The sequence below is a fragment of the Colobus angolensis genome, unplaced genomic scaffold, assembly GCF_000951035.1.
Source record: "Colobus angolensis palliatus isolate OR3802 unplaced genomic scaffold, Cang.pa_1.0 Scaffold17, whole genome shotgun sequence".
In the NCBI taxonomy this organism is placed as follows: Eukaryota; Metazoa; Chordata; class Mammalia; order Primates; family Cercopithecidae; genus Colobus; species Colobus angolensis.
This window is the reverse complement of record NW_012114821.1, coordinates 2,426,997-2,453,153: the sequence shown is the minus strand read 5'-3', so window position 1 is coordinate 2,453,153 and position 26,157 is coordinate 2,426,997. Positions and strand designations below refer to the sequence as shown.

At 58.2% G+C, this 26,157-nt stretch overlaps 3 protein-coding genes across 4 annotated transcripts in view; all 3 read right to left on the bottom strand.

Moving 5' to 3' along the window:
* Window positions 1–3,667: 3,667 nt before the first annotated feature.
* SLURP1 (secreted LY6/PLAUR domain containing 1) lies at window positions 3,668–5,094 on the bottom strand. The gene is made up of 3 exons (XM_011938114.1): window positions 5,017–5,094; window positions 4,491–4,610; window positions 3,668–3,993 (listed from the first exon to the last, which is right to left on the bottom strand). Exons 1-3 carry the CDS (start codon window positions 5,072–5,074, stop codon window positions 3,860–3,862), a joined length of 312 nt encoding a protein of 103 aa, XP_011793504.1. The 5' UTR covers window positions 5,075–5,094; the 3' UTR covers window positions 3,668–3,859.
* A 7,318-nt stretch (window positions 5,095–12,412) lies between these two features.
* Window positions 12,413–14,667, bottom strand: LYPD2 (LY6/PLAUR domain containing 2). The gene is made up of 3 exons (XM_011938113.1): window positions 14,520–14,667; window positions 13,206–13,325; window positions 12,413–12,706 (listed from the first exon to the last, which is right to left on the bottom strand). Exons 1-3 carry the CDS (start codon window positions 14,575–14,577, stop codon window positions 12,507–12,509), a joined length of 378 nt encoding a protein of 125 aa, XP_011793503.1. The 5' UTR covers window positions 14,578–14,667; the 3' UTR covers window positions 12,413–12,506.
* A 10,360-nt stretch (window positions 14,668–25,027) lies between these two features.
* Window positions 25,028–26,157, bottom strand: part of LYNX1 (Ly6/neurotoxin 1) — an 11,774-nt gene continuing 10,644 nt past the window's right edge. Inside the window, exons 4-5 of one of the 2 annotated variants that reach the window (XM_011938107.1) lie at window positions 25,733–25,837; window positions 25,028–25,435 (exon numbers count right to left, since the gene is read on the bottom strand). In XM_011938107.1, coding sequence (XP_011793497.1) covers window positions 25,299–25,435; window positions 25,733–25,837 — 242 coding nt within the window. In that variant the 3' untranslated portion in view covers window positions 25,028–25,298. The remainder of the gene's footprint in view (window positions 25,436–25,732; window positions 25,838–26,157) is intronic. The other variant, XM_011938112.1, reaches the window with a different exon arrangement.

Sequence of the window (26,157 nt, the reverse complement as noted above, 5' to 3'; positions counted from 1 at the left end):
GGGGTGGGGGGGGGAGTGGGACCCTCCCGGACATAAAGGTGAATGAGGTGGGGTGTGGCCACGTCCATGCTCTGACCACCTTCCCGGGAGGGTCCAGAAGGCTCTGAGGGCCGGGGAAGGAGTGGGTACTTGGAAACAGCTATGAACCCAGCATTTAGTGATGGGGCAGTAGGGCTGGAGAGGGGAAGCAAACTTGCGCGGCAAGTCTGGGGTCTGCAGCCAGGGCGATTGCCCAGAAGCCTCTGTTCTTTCTTGGGGGTCCTTGGGGGAGGTGGCTCGTGGGGTCGCCATGGGTGTCTGAGCTGAGTGTTACAAGACAAGCTTCCCAGTGGGGCTGCAGACGAAGCTGTGGGGATGCTGTCCAGCCAGTGGTCACGAGCAGCTGCCTGAGCCCTGGTGCAGGGCGGGGGCGACAGGACAGGGTGCCTGGGGACTTGGGGGGGCACTATGTGATGATGCCATTGCGGTCCCTGGCTCAGCAGCTGTCCCCGGGTCGTGGAAGACACATTGGCCTGGATGGGGAGTGGGGCTCAGTGACTGGACTAGGGATGCGTGTATCCAGTGTGCATATGCATGTGCGTGCCTGTGTGCATTTGTACCGGCGTGCACAAGCAACAGAGCTTCAAGGTGGTTGAATGGGCAACACCCGCAGGCCTCTGGGACTTCTCTCTCCATACGGAGGCTGAAGGTTTGAGCCAGCAGGGCCCTCTCTTGGTCTTGTTTTTGGAGGATGGGCGGACCACAGGGTGGAGGAGAGCCCTTGTTGGCTGTGGTGGTGCTGATTCCTGCCAGCAGGACTGGCCTGGGTCAGGGAATGGGCGACTGGGATTGGAAGCGAGCCGGTGCCTTGTCCTGGCAGGGCCACTGGAGCCCACTCTGCTCCTGTGGGCCTGCCACCTCAGAGAAGTTAGAGGGCAGCGACCGCTTCAGCCCGCGTCCTTCCCCCAAGGCCAACAGCTGCAGAATTTCTGCCCCAGCCGCCCCCACCCCCGGAGGTGTCTGCACAGTGTCCAGGTGCTGGGCCCAGGAGGCCCTTGGTGGATGCTAGTGAAGAAGGGACAGGTACAGGGTATGGGAGTGTGTCCAGAGGTCCTGGGGTGGTGGCTGTGCACGGGTCCGTGGTCCTGGGGGAGTGGGCACTGTGGCCTCTGATGGCCAGGCGGACAGTGCCTTGGTGGGTGTCCCTGGGGCTCACCCTGGGCCAGTTACCTACTCAGTCTCAGCACCCAGCCACTGCCTCTAGGCTCAGTCTGCTGAGTGGCCACTGCTGTGTCCCCTCAGGGCCCAGGGACACAGATCCCCACATCTGAGGCCTTACTGAGTGGAGTTTGGCTGTGCCTGGTGTCCGGAATTCTGGAACAGCAGGACCATCGCCCACCTCATGGACAGGGAAACAGATTAAGGCAGGGAATTCCCAGTGTGGCCCCCAAGGGCTCCACGAGGCAGGCCAAAGGGGCTGATGCGGCCCAGGCCGCCGCTTCCCGCATGACTTCCCCTCTGGACACCTGCGAGCTGAGGGCATCCTTGGGGAGGTGGAGGGTCTCGCTCCTGAGGGCAGGGAGGGACGCCCTACGGTCTGCACACCCCTCTCCTTTATCTTAGAGATTTCTCAAAGCTGCGGAAGAGTAGCGCTGGCTCCTTTGACCTCTCCGTGGTAGTGGGGTTCAGAAGGGCCTTTGCTTCCCCTCCGCGCAGTAGGGCCTAGCGGCCCGGTTGGGCGCCCCTCTCCCTCCCCTCCACCGCCACCTCTTGCAGCTGGCTGCTTCCCCACCAGCTTTCCCCACATCCTGCGGCGGTCACAGATGCGGCGCCCACTCCCTTCCCTAGACCCCGCGCGCCCCAGTGGTGAGCGCCTGGCCCCCGCGAGCCCCACCCCGTGGGCGCGCCCTCCCGAGGTCCCTGGTGGACCGTGGACTCCTCACGCATTTCCTGGGAGGGTCGCGGCGACAGGCAGGGCGGGAGTCTCGCTGAAGGAGTCTCGCTGACATCTTTCAAGGCCCCGGAGAGTCCTTCAAGGGGGCCTCTCTGGCAGCTTTCTCTGGGTTGAGCCACAGACTTGAATGCTGCATTCCTCCACCAAGCCTCAGTCTCCCTTCCTGCAGAATGGAGCCATGACCGGTCCTCCAGGCCGGCCGAGAGGGCCAGGGCTCTCTGAACTCTGTGCTGCGGGACCCCGGGGTCCAGGCGGCGCAGCCGCGCTTGCAGTGCAGGTTCCGGGCAGAGTGCACAGGGTCGCTGCGTGCTCGCGGGGAGAGCTCTGGCAGGGGTCTTCGCGGAGCGGGTTCCCGGGCTCGGGCGCGCGCCCTCTGCTGGCTGCGTGGGGTCAGCGCCGGGGGCCCCCGCAGGTGCCTTCCCAGGGATGGGGGCACCCGCTGAGCCTTCCCCACTGCGCTCAGAAAGAGCCTGGAGGCCTCACCCCATTGCGCCGCTGGGGACGCCGCCAGAGATGCGGCGACTTTTTGCTTGGTGCACCTGGTGAGGTCAAGGCCCTGGCCCCTTGGCTCCAATCCAGGCCCTGGTGAGGCCCTTGGAGGTCCGGCCATGACCCAGGGGACCTGCCCTAACGGGAAGCCACACCGCAGGCCCGGTGCTGGTAGCGAGGAGGCCCCGGGGAGCCTTTCAAGGGGGCCTCTCTGGCAGCTTTCTCTGGTCGGGGCTGCTCCCCAGGAAGAGCATTTAATTCCTGGTATTTCTGGGAGGGTGTAGAGGTAGGGGTAGGTTCGAACATCTGGGCCCTTCATAGAGGTGAGCTCTCAAAGGGGTCCTGGGCGACCCCCGCCTCTGCCCTGGTTACTCCCGCGTGCTCCTCGGGTATGCCTAGCTGGTCAGACCACTGCCTGCTGCATACTGCTCCCACCCCAGCAGCCACAGGTGCCCATACAACCCCACGGGCATGGCCCAGCTGACGTGTGTGGCCTTAGAACCCAAGACCTAGCTGGGCAGCGCTTAGAAGGTGTGCAGCCCAGGGGACACCAGGGGACTGGGGCCTGAAGAGGGGCAATGTCTGGTGTGGCTCAGGCGCACAGCAGCCCGTGCTCCCCACTGGCTCTGCCCACCTCCTGACAGTGGCGACAGTGGCACAGAGCACTGTGACTGTGATGGGACAGCCAGGGCCAGGCAGAGAGGGAAGCAAGCCTGAAAGTCAGGTCTCCTGGGTCCTGAGGACCCTGGGCTCCTCCTCTAATCTCCTCAGCCGTCCCAAGGGGACAGCGGGCAGTTGTCAGAGGAGGTGACTGAAACCGTGGAGCTGTGTGGTACCAGCAGGCCCAGGTGCACACATCCAGGAAGACCCCCTGGGCCGCGCAGGCAGCGCCAGATGTACCCACCCTGGGAGGAAAGTGGATTCCCACTCTGAGCTTCCTTTCCACTCTAGGGTGGGAGTGACGCCTCCAGGGTCTGCAGGGGAGATTCTTAGCGGGAGGAGATGTTCCCTGGGCTAGGGAACAGGTCTTGGTCTGAGACGCCAGGCTAGTTTGCATCAGGAAAGGGGCCCAGGAGGCATTTCTCCCCCTAAGTCTCTCTTTTCCTGTCTGTGAAATGGGTCACAGAGGCTCTGGGTGATAGGGAGGAGCAGGTGCCTAGAATGTGCTGTCATTCAGCCTGGCTCTCCTGAAGGCCAGCTCCACACGGTGTCAGTGCCCAGGAAGGACAAAAGTCATCTCCACTCTTGGCTTATTTATGTTTTACACGTGTGGGGTATGGAAGGCAGAGGGTGCCCCTGGTGTGGTTCTCTCCTCTCAGACCCCATGAGTGAGCTGTGCCCTGGCAGCAGGAAGCAGGGGGAGGTGACTGCAGGTGGAGCCAGGCCCCGTCAGAGAGGAGGTGCCTGAGGAGCACCTTCCACCCTGCCGCCCTCGGTTCAGAGTTCCGAGTTGCAGAGGTCTCGGAAGCAGCAGTAGACCAGGTGGGCGGCCCCGATGCTGTCGGGGTCGGTGGCCATACAGGAGCGGGAGCAGGAGCGGGTCACCACAGGGCTCTGGTTGAAGGGGAACTCTGCAGGGGGGGCCAGTGTCAGAACCCACACTCCCCTGCAGCGCCTGCCTGCTGCTGCACTGCTCCCAACCGCCGTCCGCTGACCTCGCCCTCCCTGCAATCCCCGTTCCCAATAGCCCACATCTGTGAAGCTGCCCGGGGCCCAGCCCTCCTCTGACTGTGACCTGTTCATGAATTATTAGGACTTGTCGGACCTCTGAAGTGCCTGCCCTGAGATGGGAGCCCGAGCCCAGGGGCTGTGGCAACAACACCCAGTGGGTCTGTGTCAGAGCTGGTGTTTGAGTCCCACCCACCTCCAGCGCCCGGTGCCCCAGGACTGGATCTCTGAGGGGGCTGTGCCACCCTCGAAGGCACCCCAGCCAAGGTGTGGCAGCCTGTTCTGCCCATCCCACCTGCTGCCTTTTGGGCTGAGAGGAGCACCAGCAAAGGAGGGAGGCCCTTGGGGGAGGCGGCCCTGACTCCAGTGCACCCGGCACTGCCGTGGGGCCTGGACTCACCTGCCTCCACCGTCACCAGTGTGGTCATGCAGGCTGTGTCCTCCGGCTTGCAGTAGGTAATGGTCTTGCAGGAAGCACTGACCATGGGCTGCTCGCAGGTGTAGCACTTGAGGGCCTCACCTAGGTGAGGGATGGGGGCAGAACCTCATCACCTGGCCTCGGGGGCCGCATCCTGGAACCAGGAGGCAGGGGCTGAAGGAGTCTCGCTGACATCTTTCAAGGCCCCGGGGAGCCCTTCAAGGGGGCCTCTCTGGCAGCTTTCTCTAACCGAGCTGAGCCACAGACTTGAATGCTGCATCCCTCCACCAAGCCTCTGTCTCCCTTCCTGCAGAATGGAGCCATGACCCCTGTCCCAGGGTGAAGCTGGGCTCTGGGACCCAGGAGGGTCACTGAGAATGAGGAGTATGAGCCTCATGGGGGCCTAAGGAGGCTCTTGGCTCCAAAGCACCCCTAACAGCCCCATCCCCCTGGGAGGTGGGCAGATAAGCTCAGGGGCAGGGTCCCCACCAGCCTGCGGCCTACTCACCGCAGCCCATGCTCCAGGCTGCCACAAGCAGCAGCTGCACAGCCCAGCGAGAGGCCATTGCTCCGTGGTCAGGAGCAACGAGAGGCAGCCAGCCTCACATCAAGGATTTATACTCAGCCCCTTGGGCACCGGCTCCTGGGCGGTGGCAGAACCGGCCGCGTGAGTCAGGAAGGCGAAGGCGGTACAGGGCCCAGTGGGGAGGCAGCTGGCAGGAACATGGCAGGCAGGCAGGGAGCTGGATCTGGGAGCTCTGAGGACGGTGACCCTGCCCTCTGCTTGCACACCTCCAACACTGGGGAACTCACTCTTCCCCAGCCATGTCCAGTGGTCCTGGGACAGCTCTGACAGAGCAGGCCTTTCCCACTGAGCTCAGACTGCCCCTTGAATGAGCCCCCATGTCCTGGCTGTGCCTCTGGGGTTCACATAGGCCACCCAGCCCCAACCTGGGGGACCCTTAAGACCCGGGTCAGTGTGGCCTCTGCCCTGGTTGCTCTAGCCCTGCCTGGCACCCCTCCCTGCAGCCTGGCCTGCAGCCCTCTCCACAGACCTCTACCTGGTCTGTGTACACCTGATACACACCTGCAAAGTAGAGGCCAGAGGTAGGAAGCAGGTGTCAGGTGACGGTAGCGTGGGCCAGCTAGACCGCTCTCAGGCTGACAAGGTTGGGCCCAGGAGTGGCCCCTCATCACTGCCAGCCCCTTCCCACTAATGACCTTTAGACCAAGCCTAAGTTTCTTGGTTTTAGGTTCCTGACAATAGGATTCTGCTCACCCTCCAGCCTCCTGGCCTGACTGTGTTGTCTGCTCTTTACTGCATGCCCCCCACCACACCCTGTTCCATATCCATGCCTGCCTATGCCATGCCACTCAGTGACCACATTGCCTGGTCTCCCATCTGATGTCCCACATCTTCCCCATGCTGTGAGGCCCACTAAGGTGCTCCTCTCCACAGTCCTCTAGGTATACTCGCCTCTCTGGTTTCTCTGTCCTGTGATGTCCTATGGGTGGTTGCATAGATGGATGAGTTGATGGATGGATGGATGGGGGATGGATGAATGGGGGATGAATAGGGGATGGATAGGGGATGGATGGATAGATGGGTGGGGGATGGATGGGTGAATGAATGGGGGATGGATGGGTTGATGAATGGGTGGATGGGTGGATGAATGAGTGGGTGGATGGGTGGGGGATGAATATGGGATGGATGGGTGGATGGTGGGAGATGGATGGGAAATGGGTGGAGGATGTATGGGTGAATGGGTCAGGAATTAATAGAGGATGGATGGGGGATGGATGGATGGATGGGTGGGTGGGTGGATGGATGGGTGGATGGGGAATGGGTGGAGGATGGGTGGGTGGATATGTGGGGGATAGATGGGGCATGGGTGGAGGACGTATGGGTGGATGGGTGGGGGATGGATGGATGGATGGATGGATGGGAGATGGATGGGAAATGGGTGGAGGATGGATGGGTGGATGGGTGGGGGATGGATAGGAAATGGGTGGAGGACGTATGTTTGGATAGGGATAGGTGGGGATGGATGGATGGGTGGATGGATGGGAGATGGATGGGAAATGGGTGGAGGATGTATGGGTGGATGGGTGGGAGATGAGTGGAGGATGAGTGGGGGATGGATAGATGAATGGATAGGTGGATGGATGAGTGGGTGGATGGATGGATGGATAGATGGCTGGATGGGTAGATGGATGAGTGGGGGATGAATATGGGATGGATGGGGGATGGATGGGTGGATGCGTGCGGGATGGATGGGGAATGGGTGGAGGATGGATGGGTGGATTTGTGGGGGATGAGGGGAGAATGAGTGGATGGATGGGGGATGGATGGGTGGATGGGCAGAGGATGGGTGGAGGAGAGGTGGGTGGATGCGTGGATGGATGTTAGATAGATGTGTGGATAGGTGGATTTCAGAAGGATGGATGGATGGAGGATGGGTGGATAGGTGGGTAGAGGATGGAGGAATGAATGGGGGAAAGATGAGTGGATGGATTATTGAATGAATGACACTTGAGATAGTTGATGGGTGAAAAAATGAATGAATGGATGGGAGAATTCAGGGATGGAGGGATGGGTGGCTATAAACGTGGTGGCAGACAAATGTGTAGTGAGTGAGTGGGCCCTTCTGAGGCAGAATTCGATGCCGGAAGGAGCTCTGGACTGGCACCAGGAGTCCTGGGTTCTGGTCTTGGCCTACTGCTCTTTTCATCTGTGGCCTTGATGTGGTCCCTTTTTCCTTCCAGTCTTTGGTTTTTTGTTAGTAGTTGTGAAAGCTGAAGTGACCTGGCCTTGTGGGCTGAGGTGAGTTGTGTGAGGCTATGGGATGGTTGCAGGAAAGCCAAGGGAGGGCGTAGTTACTGCAAATCAAACAAAGGGGCTGACGTGGGTTGGTGCACAGATGGCAGCCAAGAGCAGCCTCTCCCCAGGGCTTGGTCCACAGATACACCCAGATGTTTCGAGAGGAGTCAGAGACTGTCCAGTTCTGGAACCTGTGCTCCACCCAGCCTTCCGTGTGGCCCACGTCTACTCACGAGACACTCTCACCCCACTTTCTTTCATCTATAAACTGGTCAGGGGAACATCTGCCAGAGGGTGGTTGTGAAAACTAGCAAGTATCTGGCAAAGGATGGGTCTCCATCACGCTTTCGCCTCAGCTCTGTGCTGATCACAGTGCAGGTGTACTTGGGGTAGAGGTGGGCAGATGCTGAGGGCAGGGGTACTGCTCTCAGCTGCTGCTTGCATTGGCTTTCGAAGGGAGGGAAGTCCTCAGAGGGTGCTCTGGGTGGGAGTTTCAGCCAGCAGAAGGGCACAGGCAGCCTTTCTGCTATGTGGGAAGCGTGGGCACTAACTTGGCCCATCCCTGAGCCCAGCACCCTATTGGCAGGTGGAAAAGCAGCACTGTGTCAGACACGACTCAAGCAGGGAGAATTTATGCCCTAGTTAGGTGACTGCTCTCCCCTCCTCCTGCCTCTCCATGAATCCACACCTTTTCCCGACATGTGGAACCGGGTGACCAGGTTTTTTGAGGGCAGCTCCATTTCCCAAACCCCGGAGTTCTCATCCATGGTAGGCCTGCAGCACTGAGCCAGTTCACACCAAGCCCCAGCTATCTGCCATGTCAGCCCAGTCTCTTTCCCAGGGGCCTGGCCCTTTCTCCTTGGCTACACTCTTCACCCTCCTCTCAGAGAGACCAGCTAAAATGCAAACTGGCCCATGGCACTGCTCTTCCCAGAAACGCTCCCTGGCTCTCCACTGCCTTCAGCATGCAGTCAAAACCCCACCACCACCGTTGGTGTTTGATGCTTGCCCTGTCTGGGCTGGCCTGAGGGACTACTGGACTGTCATCTCCTCAAGCAGAACATGTTTCCATTTCTCTAAGAATCCTTCTCCCACAGCCTGGGTCTGACCATGCTGACTGTTGAGCAGCATTTGCTGGAGGATGGATGGATGGATGGATGGATGTGTGGGTGGATGGATAGATGGGGGATGGATGGAAGATGGATGGATGGGTAGATGGAAGGGGGATAGATGGATGAATAGGTAGGTGCATTGGTGGATGGATGGGGGATGGCTGAATGAATGGGTGGGTGGATGGGTGGATGAATGTGTGAGTGGATGGATGGGTGGGTGGATGGATGGGAGACAGAAGAGGGATAGATGCAGGGGTGGGTGGATGGGTAGATGGATGGGGGGATGGATGGATGAGTGAATGAATGGAGACTGGACAGAAGATGGATGGATGGATGGATGAGTGGATGGATGGATGGATGGATGGATGAGTGGATGGATGGATGGATGGATGGATGGATGGATAGATAAACGGATAGGGGATGGGTGGATGGATGAAGAGAGTGATGGATGGGTGGGTGGGCATATGGGTAGAAGGATGGATGGGTGAATAATGTATGGCTAAAAAGGGAGGTGGATGGATGAGTGGGTGGGTGGAGGATGGATGGATGGGTGGATGGATGGATGGGTGGATGAGTGGAATGAATGGGTGGATGAATGGAATGAATGGGTGGATGAATGGATGGGTGGATGAATGGATGAGTGGATGAATGGAATGAATGGGTGGATGAGTAGTTAAAGACAGGCTTAATGTTGTTTCTTCCAAGGTGACCCAGGATGGGTATTTGTGGGCATTCAGGGTGACCTCTCCCCAGGGTACAAATGCTTTGTAACCTCTCTAACAGAACTCAGCACAGGTTTGGACACCCCTGGGAATGGGAATCTTACTCCTTCTCAGGGCAGAACCTGCCCCATTGGGACAGACCTGTTTCAGGCCTTCTTCCATGCGAGCTCGGACTTGCCAGTCTGACACCCCCAGCCTTGGTTCTGACCCTGTGTCCAGGCTGCAGAGCTAGTCACATCTCACAGGTGAGTCTGATAGCTAGTCAAGTTCCTTGGAGGGTTGAGTTTTTTTTTTTTTTTTTTTTTTTTTTTGAGACGGAGTCTGGCTCTGTTGCCCAGGCTGGAGTGCAGTGGCGCGATCTTGGCTCACTGCAAGCTCCGCCTCCCGGGTTCACGCCATTCTCCTGCCTCAGCCTCCTGAGTAGCTGGGACTACAGGCGCCCGCCACCACTTTGTATTTTTAGTAGAGACAGGGTTTCGCCACGTTAGCCAGGATGGTCTCGATCTCCTGACCTCGTGATCCGCCCACCTCGTCGACCTCCGAAGTGCTGAGACCACAGGCATGAGCCACCGCGCCCGGCCAGGATTGGGGTTTTTTGCATAGACGGGCACTGAGTGAGCTCTCAGCTTTGGCTGCTGATTTAACAATGGTTAGAATAGAAAGGGGGAGGCAAGGAGCTGGAGGTGGCTGCAGTAGCTACCCAGGGACACTGGCTGGTGACTTAGATGGCATGCTGATAGTGGGCACAGGGCTGAGGCTGAGGAAGATGTCCTGGCAGTGGGGTGGGGGGATTGCTAATGCCAAGATATGGGAGGTGATGACTGAGGTCCTGAGGGTGCTTTGTCCTCTTGAAGGTTAGTGCTGGGTTCCAGCTTTGTCCTGGCTCTCTTGTCTGCATTTGAGAGCCAGACATCCCTGCCCTGGGGTGGGCTGAGCCCTGCTCCCTGAGGAAGTGTGGCAGGTGTTCATCCTGTTCTGGAAGGTCACAGCAGGTGGCCTGGGGAAGGTCAGGAGTAGGAGAGAAAAAAGGACGGCTGGCAAGGTGGTCTCATCATTCCTCTGATTTCAGGGCCAGATGTGATGAGGCCAGGGCAGAGAGTGCTGGAACTGGCAGGTCCTAGAGAGGAGCAGAGCCCACTCCATCAGCCTGCCACAGGTGGGAGTGGCCTGCGCCACCAGACACTGAGTTCAACTCCTCTCCTCCCCTGCCTGCTCCTGGCTCCTCTTCCAACCAAAATCTGGAACCACTGGCTCTTCCTTTTCCCATCAAACCATGCCCTGCCCTGCTCATTCCTACAGGCTGTGAAACTGCCCAGGGCACTGCACTGGTGGGGCCCTGGGTCCCTGCCCTGGCACCTCACTATAAGCCCCTCCTACCCCGCTGGCAAGCTGAGGAGTAAGCCTGGTTGAAGGACTTGGGTCATGGGGAATCTCAGGGACAGGTACCCAAAAGGTGGCATCATGGACAGTGAGGTTAAGGTCAAAGATAGGGCTCTAAGGCTTGGAATGGACCTCACTCACAGCCTGTGCTTGGGCCTTAACTGAGCCTCTTCCCCTATCATTGACTGAAGCCTTTTCCTGATCACACAATCACACACTGAGCCTGGATCCTGGTTAGAGATCGAATCCCGATCCTTGGCCCTTGACTGAGTCATACTCGGTGGCTGTGCCACAGGCTCACACATGGAGCCAGGACATCAATCATAGATCAAGGCTTGGCACTGGTTACAGACTGAGCCCTGATCACTGGCCAAAGACTAAGCCCCGATCCTGATTCCAGGCTGAGTCCTGATCTCTGATCACAGATAGGCCTTGTTCCCAGTCTCTGTAGGGTGTTTGTGTGTGTATGTGTGTGTGTGTAAATAGAGTCTCAGACTAGGCTTTGAGGCCACTTTGTGAGAGTCTTGAGAAAAGCCAGCTGAGAGCTGTGACATGTTTGATGGCTGAGAGCATGTCTCCCTCTTGACAAAATCAGAGCTCAGGGTCACAGCCCAGATGGGGTATCCAAGACAGCACTAGAATATTCCTAGCCTCCCAGACCCCTTCCTTTCCAGGAGGCTGCCCTCATTCTACCACCAAGGCGTCTCTGACAGATGGTCACTGTGCTCCAGGTGGTGGGACTCATTGGGCTGTGGGGGCCCGGCCCCTGGGAGCAGACCCTGGACCATAGCGCCCACTGTGGACTACAGGTCTAGTCCCAGGAGGGTGACACCCAGGGGCTCAGAAACAGCTACTGGAGCAGGGAGGGTGAGGTGGGCAGGCTCAGTGGGGGTCTGTAGGGTCCAGGGGGAGAGGCAGGTTCCAGGGTGAACATTCTTCTCTTCTGTCCAGGCTGGGGCCCATCTCCTGCCACCGCCTCCCTTGGGCAGCCCTTGGGAGGGGCTGACGCTGGGTAGCAGGGCCACTGGGTCCTGTCCTTCCTCGTGTCCTTGAGTTCCTTGTGTGTTTCTAGGACCACGTGCATGTGTGTGCATGCATGTCCCTGCCTGTGATCATGGAGTCTCAGCCTGGAGGCCTCTGGGGCAGAGGACTCCCTGGAGAGTGGCCTGGAGGACTGGGGCACTGACCTAGCGCCCAGGTGAAATGAAGGTCCCTTCTGCACCAGAACTTGTGCTGCCCTGGGCATCTGACCCCCTGGGCACCCGACCCCTGGGAGCAGAGCTAAGTGAGGGCAGGGATATGAAGTGGACATGTGGGGTGAGCCTGGAGAGGCAGGCAGTGGACTCACTGGGATCTGGCCCATGGCCTCCTCCTCAAAGCAGCCTCCACCATCAGCCTTGGGGCAAGGCCCTGCTTAGGCCGGGGAGGTGGGTAGTGGGGTGCTCCAGGGGACAACCCCAGATCCTGGTCACTGCCTTGAACTTCCTGCCCCGTGACAATGCCTTGCCCTCCTCAAGGCCTGTCAGATCTCTCCATCATTCAAGGCCTGGCCCTAATGCCCCCTCCTCCAAGGAGCCGGCCCTGACTTTACCCTGGTAGATGGGTCTCAGCTCCCTGCCCATGGGTCTCAGCTCCTGCCCCACCCTGGTCAGGCCCCCACATCTCCTGAGAGCAGAGATCTGCATGGTTTGTGTGGGGGTCCCAGGCCCAGTGGCTGTTCTCGCGATGGGATAGAGCTTAACATCACAGGAAGGCAGGAAGAGAGACAGACAAACAGAAACGGGGACATAGACGGGCTTAGAGATGCAGCTCGGGGCCCCTTTGTCTGCCCTGGAAGGCAGGTCTGTGCCCAGAAAGGAGACTCAGGAGTCCTGGTGCAGGGGGCACTTCTTCAAGGCATTCGGGGCTGGGCCGCACAGGGCTGGCTGGTGCAGGGCCATGGGGGTTGGCGGAGACTCTAGAGTCAGAGGTTCAGGAGTGGGAGAAGCGTGAGGGCCCCGGCCAGGCAGTGAGGGCTGTTCAGAGCAGGTGCCCCATCTCCATTGCACAGCTCAGTGGTGCAGCAGGACACGGGCCGGGTCTGGCCGATGCCATCCACATCCGAGGGCTCACACTTGCTGGCGCAGGACTTGGTCACTGTGGAGTCCCCCAGGAAGGGGTACACTGTGGGGTGCGGGAAGAGTCAGCCATCAGGGCTGGTTACTGCCTCCAAGCCCTGGTCCCTGCTGGCACCACCTCATGCAGGCCTGACTTTGGGGTCACCCACCCGGGTTTCCGTCCCTCCTGGCCCAGTGCCCTCCTCTTCCTCTTCCCTCCCACAGGTGTTGTCCGGGTGTCTACCATGTGCCGCCTGGCATTCTGGCATTCTGCACCCGACCTGATGGGGCACTTCCCACCCTGAGGTGACTGTGAAACCAAAGCCTGTAAGTGCCCACCTTCCCCAGTCCCCCCAAAATGAGGTTGCAGATGTGTCCCCACTGAAGGACAGCAGGGAGAGAGGAAGAAAGGGGAGGGCAGAGGGAGGCCTAGCTCAGGCAGAAAGCCATTTTTGGAGATGGGTGAGGTGGTGGCTGTGCACTGGGGCCAAGCTGGCTGGTGGTGAGTGGGCTGGAGGTGGCTCTGACCAGGAACCCAGCTCTGCCCGCCTTCCGTGCCCACTGACCTATCTCCCGGGAGTAGAGTGTTGTCTTGCACATGGTTTCATTCATGGTACAGGTGGCGATGGTGTTGCAGTCAGACACTCCCGTGGGCTCCAGACAGACGTAGCAGTGCAGGGCCGGCGCTGGGGAGAAGGGACAAGGGTTGTCAGGCAGGCTTCACCCTTCCCAAGCCCAGAGACAGTCTGTCCTGGAAGCCCAGGTCTGAAGGGGACAGTGACACTGGCCAGGGCCAAGATACCCACCAGCCAAAACTCAGGAACAATACCAGGAGCCTGGGGTTGGGGACAGGCCGGGCTCCGCCTCGGGACCCTGCATCCCAGAGTCAGAGTCAGCTGCTGGGGACGGGGATCCAGCCGGCAAGGCCTGGGCGGGGCCAAGCCAAGTCCCTTTGGAAACGTTTGGGAGACTCAGGGGGACCAAAGCCCTGGCATCTTCATAGCAAGGGGCACCTCAGGCAGGAAGCCTCAGGTGGCGGCGTGGCTGGGAGCCCGTTACCCTCTCAGTTTCCCCATCAGGGAAGTGCTGCTGTGGGGGTTAAGGGATCAGGCCAGAAGGCCCATGGAATGCAGGGTGGACACTCTTTTCCCACAGGGACTTACAGGCTGGCAGGGGGATGGAGAGGCTTTAATTCCCACCTATTCCAGTGACCCCAGCCCCAACGGCAGCAGCCCAGGTGGGTCTGACTGGCCCCCATGCTGGCTGGGGCAGCCAGCTGCACAGCTAGGCCTGACTCCTCCGTCCCCACTTTGGGGACCCAGCGGGGCCTCTGCCCCCTCTGGTGCACCTGTTTCTGGGAAATGGGCATAGCCATCCGCCAGGGGTCTCTGGGCCCAGCTGCTTCTGGTTGAGTCCAGACATTGCCCCAATGGTTGTTTCAGGCCCCGTGTGAGGGACTCACCCCACCCCGTGTGTCTGGTTTCCCCACTCGTCTCCATCCCTACTGCCACCCCAGCCTCACAGCCTCCCTGGGGACCCCTTCCTTCCCCTGCTCAAGGCCCTTCGGGTGCCTATAGCCCCCCCATAAAGTGCGACTCTCAGGCTAGTGCCCAGGGATGTGGCTGGCTGCCCCCCGCCCACCTCGAAGGCCTCCCTCTGCTCACCCTCATTAGGCTCCTGCCCCCCTCACCGCCCGCCCCTCTCTCCATCTCCACCCTCCTCTCCTTATGGCCAGGGGTGGGCCACACACTGGCCCGGTGCCTCTGGCTTCTCCTGCCTCTGAGGCCCCTTCCTGGGGCGCCCTCCCCAGGAACAGTGTGCAAATGTCAGTGGGTGGCATCTCCCTCTGCCACAGCTCCCCTGTGGGTCCCACGCCTCACCGAGCTCTCCGCAGGCAGCCAGCACCAGCGCCAGGAGCGCCAGCTGTGTCCCCCTCATGGTCCGGCCCACTCCTCTATGCTCTCACCCTAGTGGGAGTGCTCTTGCCCGGCGGGGTACAGCGGACACCAAGTGAGGTGGCCGACAGACCGGTTGGCTGAGCGGATTAGTGGGATCAAGTTTCCCGAGGGTGGAGGTGTGAAGACCCCGCCCCAGGCCCGCCTCCAGGGGCTCCCCATCCTTCCAGGCTGCTCCTCCCACTCCCAGCCTGGCCCTCTAGGCCCACCCCACCCGCCTGGGACCCTCCCTGTCTCTTCCTCATTCCTTCAGTAACAGGCGGGTCCCCTCCCTGCCCCTTCCTGACCCCTCCAGCTCCCCGCCTCCGCCACCGTGGCCTGGGGCTGCCCCCCCTTCCCTTTGTGGGGACCCTCCTTGACTCCTACACACCCTATGCCTCGACTCTTCTCCCCACTCCCCTCCATCCAGGACAGCCCCCACTGAGTCACCCCAGGCAGCCCAGGGACCCCCCCCGACGGCCTGGAAGGGGACAGGGAAGGGTGGTGGGCCACTCTCTGCTGCTGGCTCCTCAGGGATCCTTCCTGCCTCAGGTCATCTGTGTTCCAGGGCAGATCTGTGTGCTGGATCTTCCCAGATTCTGGGCTGGAATCTTCCCAGGAGGACCTTGGTCCCACCTCCCAGCTCCTTTGGGTGGTCAGGCTGGGTGTTGGGGGCCTGGGACTGAACTGCCACCCGGACAGTCAGCTACACGGTTTGCTCAGAGGCTTAAGGAGACAAATGCCAAAAACTACCGGGTCAGCAGAGAAGGTCCTGGATGGAGAGTGGGGTGGGGAGGAGCTGGGGTCCCTTGGGGCGCTAATCCCACGCCGCCAGCCACCTGCCAGCTGGGCACCTTCATCCCTAACCTTCCGATAAGGCTGCCCTCAGGCAGGGCTTACCTCCTGCTTGTAGGTAAGGAAACTGAGGGAAAGTTCCTTGCCCCGGGCTCAGACAGAGGACAGTGACTTTGGGTTGGGATGACTCAGGCCATCTCCAGCTCAGCTCCCCGCTCCCCCTATGGACATCCCCCCAGAGTGCCTGCACCAGCCTTCCCAGGTTGTGTCTGGTCTGTGATCCTGCCACCTCCTGCTCCCAGTCCTGCTGCTGCCAGTGTGTAGGGTGTGGGGGTGGGGGGACGGATGCATGACAAGCAGCCTGCGTCTTCCTGGGCCCTGGCCATCAAGGCCATGATGTCAGCTATGCCCAGACTCACACTGGAGCTCTTCAGCCCGAGCGCCTAAATCCCACCCCTTCCTGGTCTTTGCTCCTGCTGTTCTCACTGCCAGGAATGCCCTTCCTTCTCCTGCCCCACTGGTTGAAATTCTGTCTTTGGTAGACTGCACTCTCCTGCCCGCACCCCCTCCTTGCCATGGCCCTTTTGGGGTCCCTGGGTTTTCCTGCTGGATCAGCTCTGTTTGGGATCTGGTCTTCGCCCCAGCGACTGAGAGAGCCTGTGTCTCCCTGAGCACTAGGTGGGGGCGGAGTGTGCAGGGGTGGTGAGTGGGGCACCCAGGATTCCCTAGCGTCCCACTTGTGTCAGAGACTGAGCCTAGTGGATCTCACTTTTCCTCACTGCAGCTCCAGAAGTGCACAGTGCTAATGCATTTATTTTGCATAAGGGAACTGTGGCTCTGAGAAGTAATTGACTTAGTCAAGGCCGCCTAGCCAGGGCTGGGTGAAGGCCGAACAGCAGCAAGCCTGTCTGGTTTTGCATGGTGCCACTCAGCCACGCTGCAATTGGCCGTTGATGCTGGGTGCAGCTAACTGGATTAGACACCCCACCCTACACACCCTGGGTTCCTCTTGAGGCCTGACCCAATTCCTCTGACATGGCATGGCCCAGCTCCTTCCTGTCCTCAGACCCAGGGGCCCCACCTGTGCCTTCTACCCAGAACACACGCCTGGCCCCCAGGCGTCCAGCTCCTCCTAGAATTTCTGCCTGACCCCCAATGGAGAGATCCAGGCTAAGCCTTTCTGCAAAGTTGCAGCTGCCTGATTGGGGTGTGGAAAAATGTGGCCTAGCCAGGGTCTGGGCTGGCTTTGTTTGGGAGGACTGTGTTTCGAGAAGACCACACCCTTCCCTCCTCAGTTCCACTAGGAACTTCTGGGTCAGGGCTCAGTGTGTGACCAGAATCCGGGATCAGTGTATTATTAAGATCAGGGCTCAGCATATTACAAATGTCAGAGCTCAGCACATGACCAGGATCAGAGTCAATGTGTGATCAGGAGGAAGGCTCACCTTGTGACTAAGATCAGGGCTCAATATGTGATCAGGAGCACGGCTCAGCATGTAACAAATGTCAAAGCTCAGCTTGTGGCTAGGATCAGGGCTCAGTGTGTGATCAGGAGCAGGGCTTGGCATGTAACAAATGTCAGGGCTCAACTTGTGAGGATCAGGGCTCAGTGTGTGATCAGGAGCAGTGCTCAGCATGTAACAAATGTCAGAGCTCAGCTTTTATTCAGGATCGGGGCTCAATGTGTGATCAGGAACAGGGCTCAGCACATAACAAATGCCAGGGCTGAGCTTGTAATCAGGATCAGGAGCAGGGCTCAGCATGTAACAAATGTCAGGGCTCAGCTTGTGACTAAGATCAAGGCTCAGTGTGTGATCAGGAGCAGGGCTTAGCATGTAACAAATGTCAGGGCTCAGCTTGTGAGGATCAAGGCTCAGTGTGTGATCAGCAGCAGGGCTCAGCATGTAACAAATGTCAGAGCTCAGCTTGTGACTAGGATCAGGGCTCAGTGTGTGATTAGGAGCAGGGCTCAGCATGTAACAAATGTCAGGGCTCAGCTTGTGACCAGGATCAAGGCTTAGTGTGTGATTGGGAGCAGGGCTCAGCATGTAACAAATGTCAGAGTTCAGCTTGTGACTTGGATTAGGATCATTGTGTAACTAGGATCAGGGCTCAGTGTGTGACCAGAGACAGCCTCCAGGGATGACTTCCACCCACAGTAATGCTGCCACTAAACTGAGGAATTGTCAGGCTGCCACTGGAGCTGCTGACTTCAAGAAATTACCCCTGAACTGTGATCCGGGGATCAGATGGGGCCCTTGCACCTGCTCGACACCACTGCCTCTTTTCTGGGCACACTGGACCCCCGCTGTGAGGCCTTTCTTCAGGACCTTCCCCAGATCCCTCTCCATGGGCCGGGGTGAAGATTCAAGTCTGTCTCCTAGAGGCACTCTGGTGGGGGAGGGCAGCAGTGAACAGAGGCCACACTCTGGTCCCTGGCAGTTTCTGCTGACAGGTCAGTGGGTCGGATGGTAGCCAGGGTGGAATGGGAGCTCAGGTTCCATGGTCTGCCATGTCCCGTGCTACCCAGGGTCTGTCCATGGCCATCCGGTGTCCCCTCATTACCCAGTGTTCTCTGTCTGCTCAGGCCCTGCGGTCAGTCCGTGTCCTGTGGCTGCCCACACTTACTGCATCGCTGTTTCTGTTTCAGAGTCTGGGCGTGGCTTCATGTTGCTGCTGGGTCACTCCCAGGCTTCAGTGCAGGCTTTGGCTGAGCCATAATCATCTCAAGGCTCAGCTTGGGGAGGACCTGCTTCTAAACTGGTGTGGAGTTGGCCAAATTCTGTTCCTCACTGTCTGTTGGTGGAGGCCGCCCTCAGCTCCCGGCCATTTGGGCCCGTTCAACGTGCCCACCAGTTTCATCAGAGCCTCAAGCTGCACTAGCGTCTGTTGCTGGGTAGCAAATCACCCTACACTTAGTGGCTTAAAACAACACTCATTTTTAGCTACAGTCTTTCTTGCCATGTGGGTTCAGCTAGGCTCTCTGCTCAGGGTCCCACAGGCCACAGTCAAGGTGTAGTGGGGCTGGACTCCAACCTGGAGGTTCCAGAAGGAATCTTTGGTCCAGGCTCACTCAGGCACTGGCAGAATCCACGTCCTTGAGGTCACAGGGCTGATGTCCCTGTTTCCTTGCTGGCATCTGCGGAGGCTACTCTCTGCCCTAGGCCCTCCAGTCCTCCTTAGGTGACCCCTCTGCCTGCCAGTCAGCCACGCACACTGCATCCTCCTCCGGCTTCAGTCTCTGTCTTCCTTTTCTGCCACTAGCAGACATGTTCCGTCCCGGGCTGCATCTTGCACCAAACAGTAAAACCCCCAACTTTGTCATTCTCTCTGCAAGTGCTGAGGTTCATTGGAGGTGCCTTCTGGCCTCTGCTTTTGCCTTCCCCCTTCTTGCCTTTATGATGAAGTGCAGCTGTCCCCAGAGCCTCACCTTCCATGGCCACCTCATCCCAGGGGAAGGATTTGGAAGCTGATTTGTTGTTGCCCATCTTCTCAGCTGATGGGACCCTCAGAGGCCGGATGACCAGCTCCAGAATCTGACCCTCAAGGGTCACTTGCAAGTAATGCCTTCTGATGGCTCTCAATGGGTCTTGAAGAAAGACTCCTGGAATGAGACCCCATGCCCACTGCTCATCAGGGAGGTGTTGGGCGGGGCCTGTGCATGTGTATACCTTTGCCAGGTGGCCTGTGGCCAGGAAGCCCCGTGAGCCAGGACCCCGTGTGGCCAGCAGAGAAGTAGGTGCCTTGTCTGGATTCCTGCCTTCCACATTCAGGAAACAGAGGTCGCCCCTAGGCTCCAGGGCCCCTGGGAAAGGGAGCTGTGGTTTTCCAGCCCCTGCAGCGCCAGGCGGTGCCCTGGCATGGTTGTGGGTGGAAGCCAGGGCCTTCTACCAACACAGGCTAGGCTCCCCGCTGGCCCCAAGCCACAGTGAGGTGCCACAGGGGCAGCACTGGGGGCCTCTCCCCTGCACCCAGGGACGCCCCTGCCTGTACACAGCCCCACCTGCTCTGCTCTCGGTGGCTTCTCCTCCATCCTCTCAGCCCTGCCCCGTCCTCTGCTTCGGGGCAAGAGTCCCCAGGCCCCATGTGTGAGGCTGTGGCCAAGCCCGGGGCGGGGCAGTTTCTGATCACACTCGTATGGGACAGCCTCCTTTCTTTTTTTTGCCTCCAAAAGAGGAATTCCTCTATTTGAGCAGCTCCCTGGGTGGACCAGGAAAAGGAAGTGTCAAAAGTTCAGGTCTGGGGCACCCTTCCAGGCCAGATGTCAGCAAGGCTCAGGGAGGGCTGGCAGCCTCCAGCGAGGCCTGGGGGCTGGCTGGAAGGAGTCAGGTTTAGAGGTGCTGAGTGGGGAGGAGACGCAATCCTGAGTCTGACACGCAGAGCCCTGTAGGAGCTGGCACTGTACCCCTCTGTGGCCTTGTCCCCTGCACGGTCCCTCCCAATTTATGTTGGCAACACCCACCCTCACCCAGAATCCAGAAGAGCTCTCTCTGCCACTGCAGCTCCAGGGCCCAGTGAGCCTTCCTGCGCAGCCTGCCCTCAGGGTGGTCTCCTCCCGGGAGTCTCAAGGGCTGCCCCACCTGGGCTCTGGCTCTCCTGGGCATCCCCCCTGAGGGGCTCCAGCAGGGCAGACCAATGGCTCCTAAACCAATGTTACTATGTTGGAAAGGAAGTGGAGGCACAAATAGCACCAAGGGTTGTACGTTGGAAAGAGGTATCCTGTGTCCTTCCAGAAGGGATGTGCCCTCCAGTGCCACCCTCTGCACGCACGCAAGTTAGCTCACCTGCAGCTTCATGATGGGAAAACTGCAGGGAACATCTGTCTGTGCACGTTCTTTGCCCCCTACCCTGTTAGGAGCAGCGGGGAGCAGTGGGGCTTGTTCACACTGAGAACCGGAGCCAACTCCACCCACAGGGCTCACTGTTCATGGGACCACGATCCCCTCCCTTCTCCTCCCCTCCCCTTCCGTTTTTTTTGACAGAGTCTCCTTCTGTCACTCAGGCTGGAGTACAATGGTGCTATCTCGGCTTATTGCAACCTCCCCGCTCCTGGGTTCAAGTGATTCTCCTGCCTCAGCCTCCTGAGCAGCTGGGATTATAGGCGCATGCCAGCACACCTGGCTAATTTTCGTGTTTTTAGTAGAGATGGAGTTTCACCATGTTGGCCAGGCTGGTCTTGAACTCCTGACCTCAAGTGATCTGCCCACCTTGGCCTCCCAAAGTGCTGGGATTACAGGAGTGAGACACCACGCCCGGCCTAGACCACGACTTTCCACCCTGCGTCTTCATTCCTGAGCTTCACGCTTCTAGGAAGATAAAGCAGCAAATAGCTATCATTTATTGAGGATCTTCCCAAAAGGCCTATTGACTCTTCAATAGAAACCGTTAGGGGACCCTTCCAGACTCAGAACCCATGGCCTCAAAATTCTAAACTACCTTTTCCGAGTCCTGGCCCAACCCTAACTGAACCCCCACCTTGGAAGACCTACCTCAAATCAGACTCAAATCCCAGGAGTGCTGGAGGGAGCTGGGGTGACCTGTCCTTGGGTTTTTGGTGACATTTTAGGGAGCCAGCAGTCAACAAAATGCTAGTGGCATTTTGAAGTTTCCTGGACAGGGCTGATTTGTCCTGCAAGGGCTGCGTCTGTGACAGCACAGAGGTTGGTCCGTGTCCTTTCTCGCCACGTGGCCGGGTCGCTCTCCTGCTCGGGGGTTTACAGTACTGCTTGGCACCTCTCTGATTCCAAGTACGGTTGAATTTCTTCTCCTTGGCTTGGCCACTTGAATGGCTTTTTCTCTGAACAGGCTGCTCATATCTGTTGCTCTCTGGGGATCTGGAAGGATTATTTACCGTAAACCAAAAATGAAATTCTAAGCCCCTGCCCCCAACCGTCTGAATGGACCCTCTTCTCAGCTAGGGTATTCCGAAGTGAACCTGAAACACTGGTTCGGACCATGATGGGAAAGGGTTGGACAGCCTCATCATCCCGCCTCCCTCTTGGAATTCAGGGAGAGCTGACCAGCGTTAACATCCACACAGACCTTCCGTCTGATGAGAAACATTTACCGTCTATTGGCTCGGAAGCCTGCTACCTGGAGGCTTCATGTGATGATAAAACCCTGGTCTCCACACCCCTTATAATCCACACATTCCTTTCTATTGATTCCAGGTCTTTAGATAATCTTGACTCTTTCAACCAATTGCCAATCAGAAAAATTTTAAATCTGCCTAAATCCCGGAATCCCGGCTCCTGCACCCCCCCCCCAACCCCGCCCCAGCCTCATCCCTCAGAGTTGTCCCACCTTTCCGGATGGAGCCAATGTACCTCTTCCATGGATTTTATTGATATCTTCAGTCTCCCTAAAACTAGACTGTGCCCCGGCTACCTTGAGCACATGTTCTCAGGTCTCCTGAGGGCTGTGTCATGGGCTATGGCCCTTCATATTTGGCTCAGAATAAATGTCTTCACGTATTTTACAGTTTGACTCTTTTCGTGGACATTATGTGTGGAGGGAATCATCGCGTGTTACATGCGTGGCAAATATTTCCTTGTTTGTCTTGTCTTTCAGTTTGTTTATTTTGTTTTATTTTATTTCATTTTAGATTTTTAGATAGTATTTATGAATCCCAATTCTGGTTTTGTGTCTTTTCTTTAAAAAAATTTTTTAACAGCTTTATCGAATATACTTCACATACCACACAATCCACCCATTTAAAGTGTGTAATTCAGTGGTTTTTAGTGTATTCACAGTTTTAGCACATTTTCATCATCTTGAAAATAAACCCTGAACGCTTTAGCACTCTCGTTGCTTCATTCCTGTGAGAACGTGAGATGCTTATTTTGTGAGATTGTAAGATGGATATTTTGGTTTCCCGACATACAGCTCTTAAAACCCTTGGAATCCCTGGAGGGGCAAGGGCATCTTTTGTACGCTAATGAGAGGACTGGTGACTGGGGGTCCCCAGGGAGCTTCAGGATGGGGACCCACAAGATTAGAGAGCTGGGACTTCAGCCCCACCCCCAGCCTTCAGGGGAGAGGAGGGGGCAGCAGGTTGGGTTCATCAGTGGCCAGTAGTTTAATCCATCATGCCTACGTAATGAAGCCTCTGTGATTTCCCAAAAGGACATGGTTCAGGGAGCTTCCGATAGCAGAGCATGCGCAGGTGCCTGAGGGTGCCGCTGGGAGGGCCTGAGAGCTCCACGCCCCTCCCCGTGCCTGCCCCGCGCGTCTCTTCCACCCGCTGTGCATCCACACCTTCATCACAGCCTGTGTCATAAATGGGTAAACGCTGGTCAGTGCATCCCTGAGTCCTGTGAGCTGCTCCAGCAAGTCATCAAACCCGAGGAGGGGGTCGTGGGAACCCTGATTCACGGCAGGTGGGTCAGAAGCACAGGCCACACCTGGGGCTTGTGACTGGCATCGGAAGTGGGGCTCATCACGTGGGACTGAGCCCTCCACCTGCGGGATCTGACGCGACCTCCATGGGAATGGCGTCGGAATTGAATTGAGGACACCCAGACAGTGTCCACTGCAGTGTGGCTTGGTTGCTGGTGGAGAGAAATACACACACACTTTGGTGAGGGGGTGAAGTACTGTATTGTGTGAGAGCGGGAAAAGTACTCTGGCTTTTCCCTATTTCTTTTTGTTTGTTTGTTTTTTAAGATGGAGTCTCGCTCTGTTGCCCAGGCTGGAGTGCAGTGGCACGATCTTAGCTCACTGCAACCTCCGCCTCCCTGGTTCAAGTTATTCTTGTGCCTCAGCCTCCCAAGTAGCTGGGATTACAGGGATGTGCCATCACACCTGGCTAATTTTTGTATTTTTAGTAGAAACGGGGTTTCACCATATTGCCCAGGCCGGTCTCGAACTCCTGACCTCAGGTGATCCACCCTCCTTGGCCTCCCAAAGTGTTGGGATAACAGGCGTGAGCCACCGTGCCCGGCCTTTCCCTATTTCTTAATAATCCCTGCCACCCTCTGGCAACCACTCATCTCCTTTCCCTCTCCACAGAGCTCCCTATTCCGGCTACTTCTGAGAAATAGAATCGTACACTGCTTGGCCTGTTGTGTGCGGCTGCTGTCTCACTCAGCATCGTGTTTGTTTTCAAGGCTCCCCTGTATTTTCAAAGCTCCCCGTGTTTTGACGTGGGTCAGAGCTTCATTCCTTTATGTGGCTGAATGACATCCCGTAGTGTGGGTCTGTCATCTCTGTTGATTTGTCCATCAGTTGATGGGCATTTGGGTTTTTCCTGCCTTTTGCCTGCTGTGAATAACGCTGCTGCGAATGATTGTGCACAGGCTTTTGTGTGGACGCCTGTTTATTCCTCTTGGGCCATGTCTAGGGGTGGAATTTGGCCCAGGAGTGGAATTGCTGTGTTTACAGCAACTCTGTGTCCAGTCCCTTCAGGAATGTGTCTTGCTTTTCTATTCTGAATTGTCTAGCATTTAAAAACCTCTTCTTTTTACATCGAAACCTCTGATTCAGTTGGAATGCCTTTGGCTATAACGAGAGGTGAGGATCCAGCCTTATCCTGTTCTCGCAGCGGTGCTCCACACTGCAGTGCTCCATGGTGGCTGTGGGGCACCCTGTCCCTCCCCTGCAGATCTGAGAAACACTCCATTGTCACCTCAATTCTTGAGCTTATCTGGGCATCTCCAGCGCACCCCGTTTGCATCTCCTTCTGTGCCTGGGGCTACTCTGAAAGTTGTCCTGGCACCTGAATGTCTGGCGGCCCTGCCTGGGACACCTCCTCCTGTGGAGCAGCTTGACAATTCCATCAGCTTTCTCCTGTGCTGATTCTTCACGAGAACTTTGCCAAGGTGAGAACAAGAGAGGCCGAGGAAAGGGCCTGGCAGTGTGTTTCTTGGCAGGTGCTAACTCAGTGGCGGGGGGCCTGCAGATGTTGACTCGCCTCAGCCTCTCCGAGGGGAGTGCCAGGCTTATGTGGGGGTCCCATTCAACCTTGCAGCCCGAAGCTCAGCCATGACGCCATGTTTGGCTAGCGAGTGATCAACTTCCACAAACATCGCTCACCTCGTTTCCCACGTCCACCCCGAGATGGGCGGCCACAGCTGCCCATCACCTCAGTCTGATTCATCCCACTCCCAGCATCTCCCCCCAGCGCCCTGCCCTGCATGCTGGGTACCCAGTGGCCCAGAGGAGCTGGAGGTAGTGTTCCCTACCAGAACTGGGGGTTTCCTAGGGAGGGGCAGGCCGGGCCACTGGCCCAGGGGTGTGTATGAGGGCGAGGGTGAGGAAGCCACAGCCTGCCTCACCCCTCTCCCTATTCCAGAAGGCCTGCGGCAGCCGTCTTTGCCAAGGGCCCCTCCTCCCTTCCTCCACCCCGCACAGCCTCCATGTCTCAGCCGGGATGTCCTTTCTCTGAGGCTTCCCAACTCCCGCTCTGGGGTGGGGGTATCCTCGTGTGCCCCAGCCCCAACTCCCACTCTGGTTGCTTTAGAAATAGCAACTGTCCGGGGGGCCTGGGCCCCTGTGCCCTTCAGGCCTGACAGTTGGCTGGAGGTGGGAGGGCCTTTCCATGATAAGGGCAGGTGGGGGTGGGGTAGTAGGGTTTAGCCTGGGGTGAGGTAGCGAGGCACTCCCAAACCTACTTCACTCTACCCCCAAGCCCAGGAAGGCGGGGCTCCACTCCCACTGGATAGCTTGTGCCACATGATCCAATCATATTTTATTTGGGGGAGGTTGGGAACTGAAGGGGTGGCAGGCACGACGGGCCCCAGACTTGGACAGCAGCAGATTTAGGCAAGACTCCACACAGGACTTCCCGAGGACAAGTGGTGCTGGATGTTGGCTGCAGAGGCCAGGAGATGTGGGCCGGCCAGGCTCGAGGGAGGGGCGGCCGTGAGCCCTGGCGCCAGGCCGTGAGAGCTGTGGGGGCTGAGTGTCCGGGGGCCTGGAGGAGGGCAGTTGTCAGTCATGGTTGCAGAGGCTGGTCTGGCAGCAAGCAATGGATACGTAGGGGCCCAGGCGCAGGCTGGGGATATCGGGGCAGCCCATGTGGCACATCTTGGTGACCAGAGGCAAGTTCTCGATGTTGCTGAGGACCCCTGAGTGGGCAAGAGAGAAACCATGGAGCTCCCTGAGCCTCTGGTTTGCCCAGACCGTGCTGCCCCATCTGCCACTGAGGTGAGGGTCAGATGCCCCAGGTACATGAAGCATGCGGGCACTCCCAGGGGCAGACATGGCCCTTTGCTCATACCCTTCCCTGGGCATCGCTGGTGGACATTCTCCCCTATGCTTCTGATTTACTGGGTGCCTGGATCAGGCTCTGTCCCCCTCTGAGCCCACATCTTCCCACCTGGGCAAGAAGGGCATGGCCAGCCCACCACTGCCCCCTCACTCACGGGTGGCAGTAGTGACGCAGTGGGTGGCGTCCCTCGGGCATCTGGATCCACGGGAGCACCCTCCGAAGCCCATGCACTGATGACACCACAAGGCTTGGGCTGCAGCTGCCGGCATGGGAACAGACAGGACACAAATGGACGGGAGGCAGGTGTGGGCCACCTTCTGCAGTGACGGTACCCACTCAACTCCACCCAGCAGCCCATGCCCCTTCTCAGTGGCCAGTCTCCCAACCCTGTGATCCAGTCCTCCCAGGAACTGGGCCCCTGTCCCTCATCTTGGGATGCCTGGCAGCCCTGCAGCTGGAGCCAGCTGGTTGCATCCTTGCCCAGGAAGGAGCCTTGGGCAAGGGTGGGGCTGGGCAGCCCTGGCTTGCGGTGTGATGTCCCAGGGGAGCGAGGGTACAGCAGCCTGGCTGTTTGGGGTC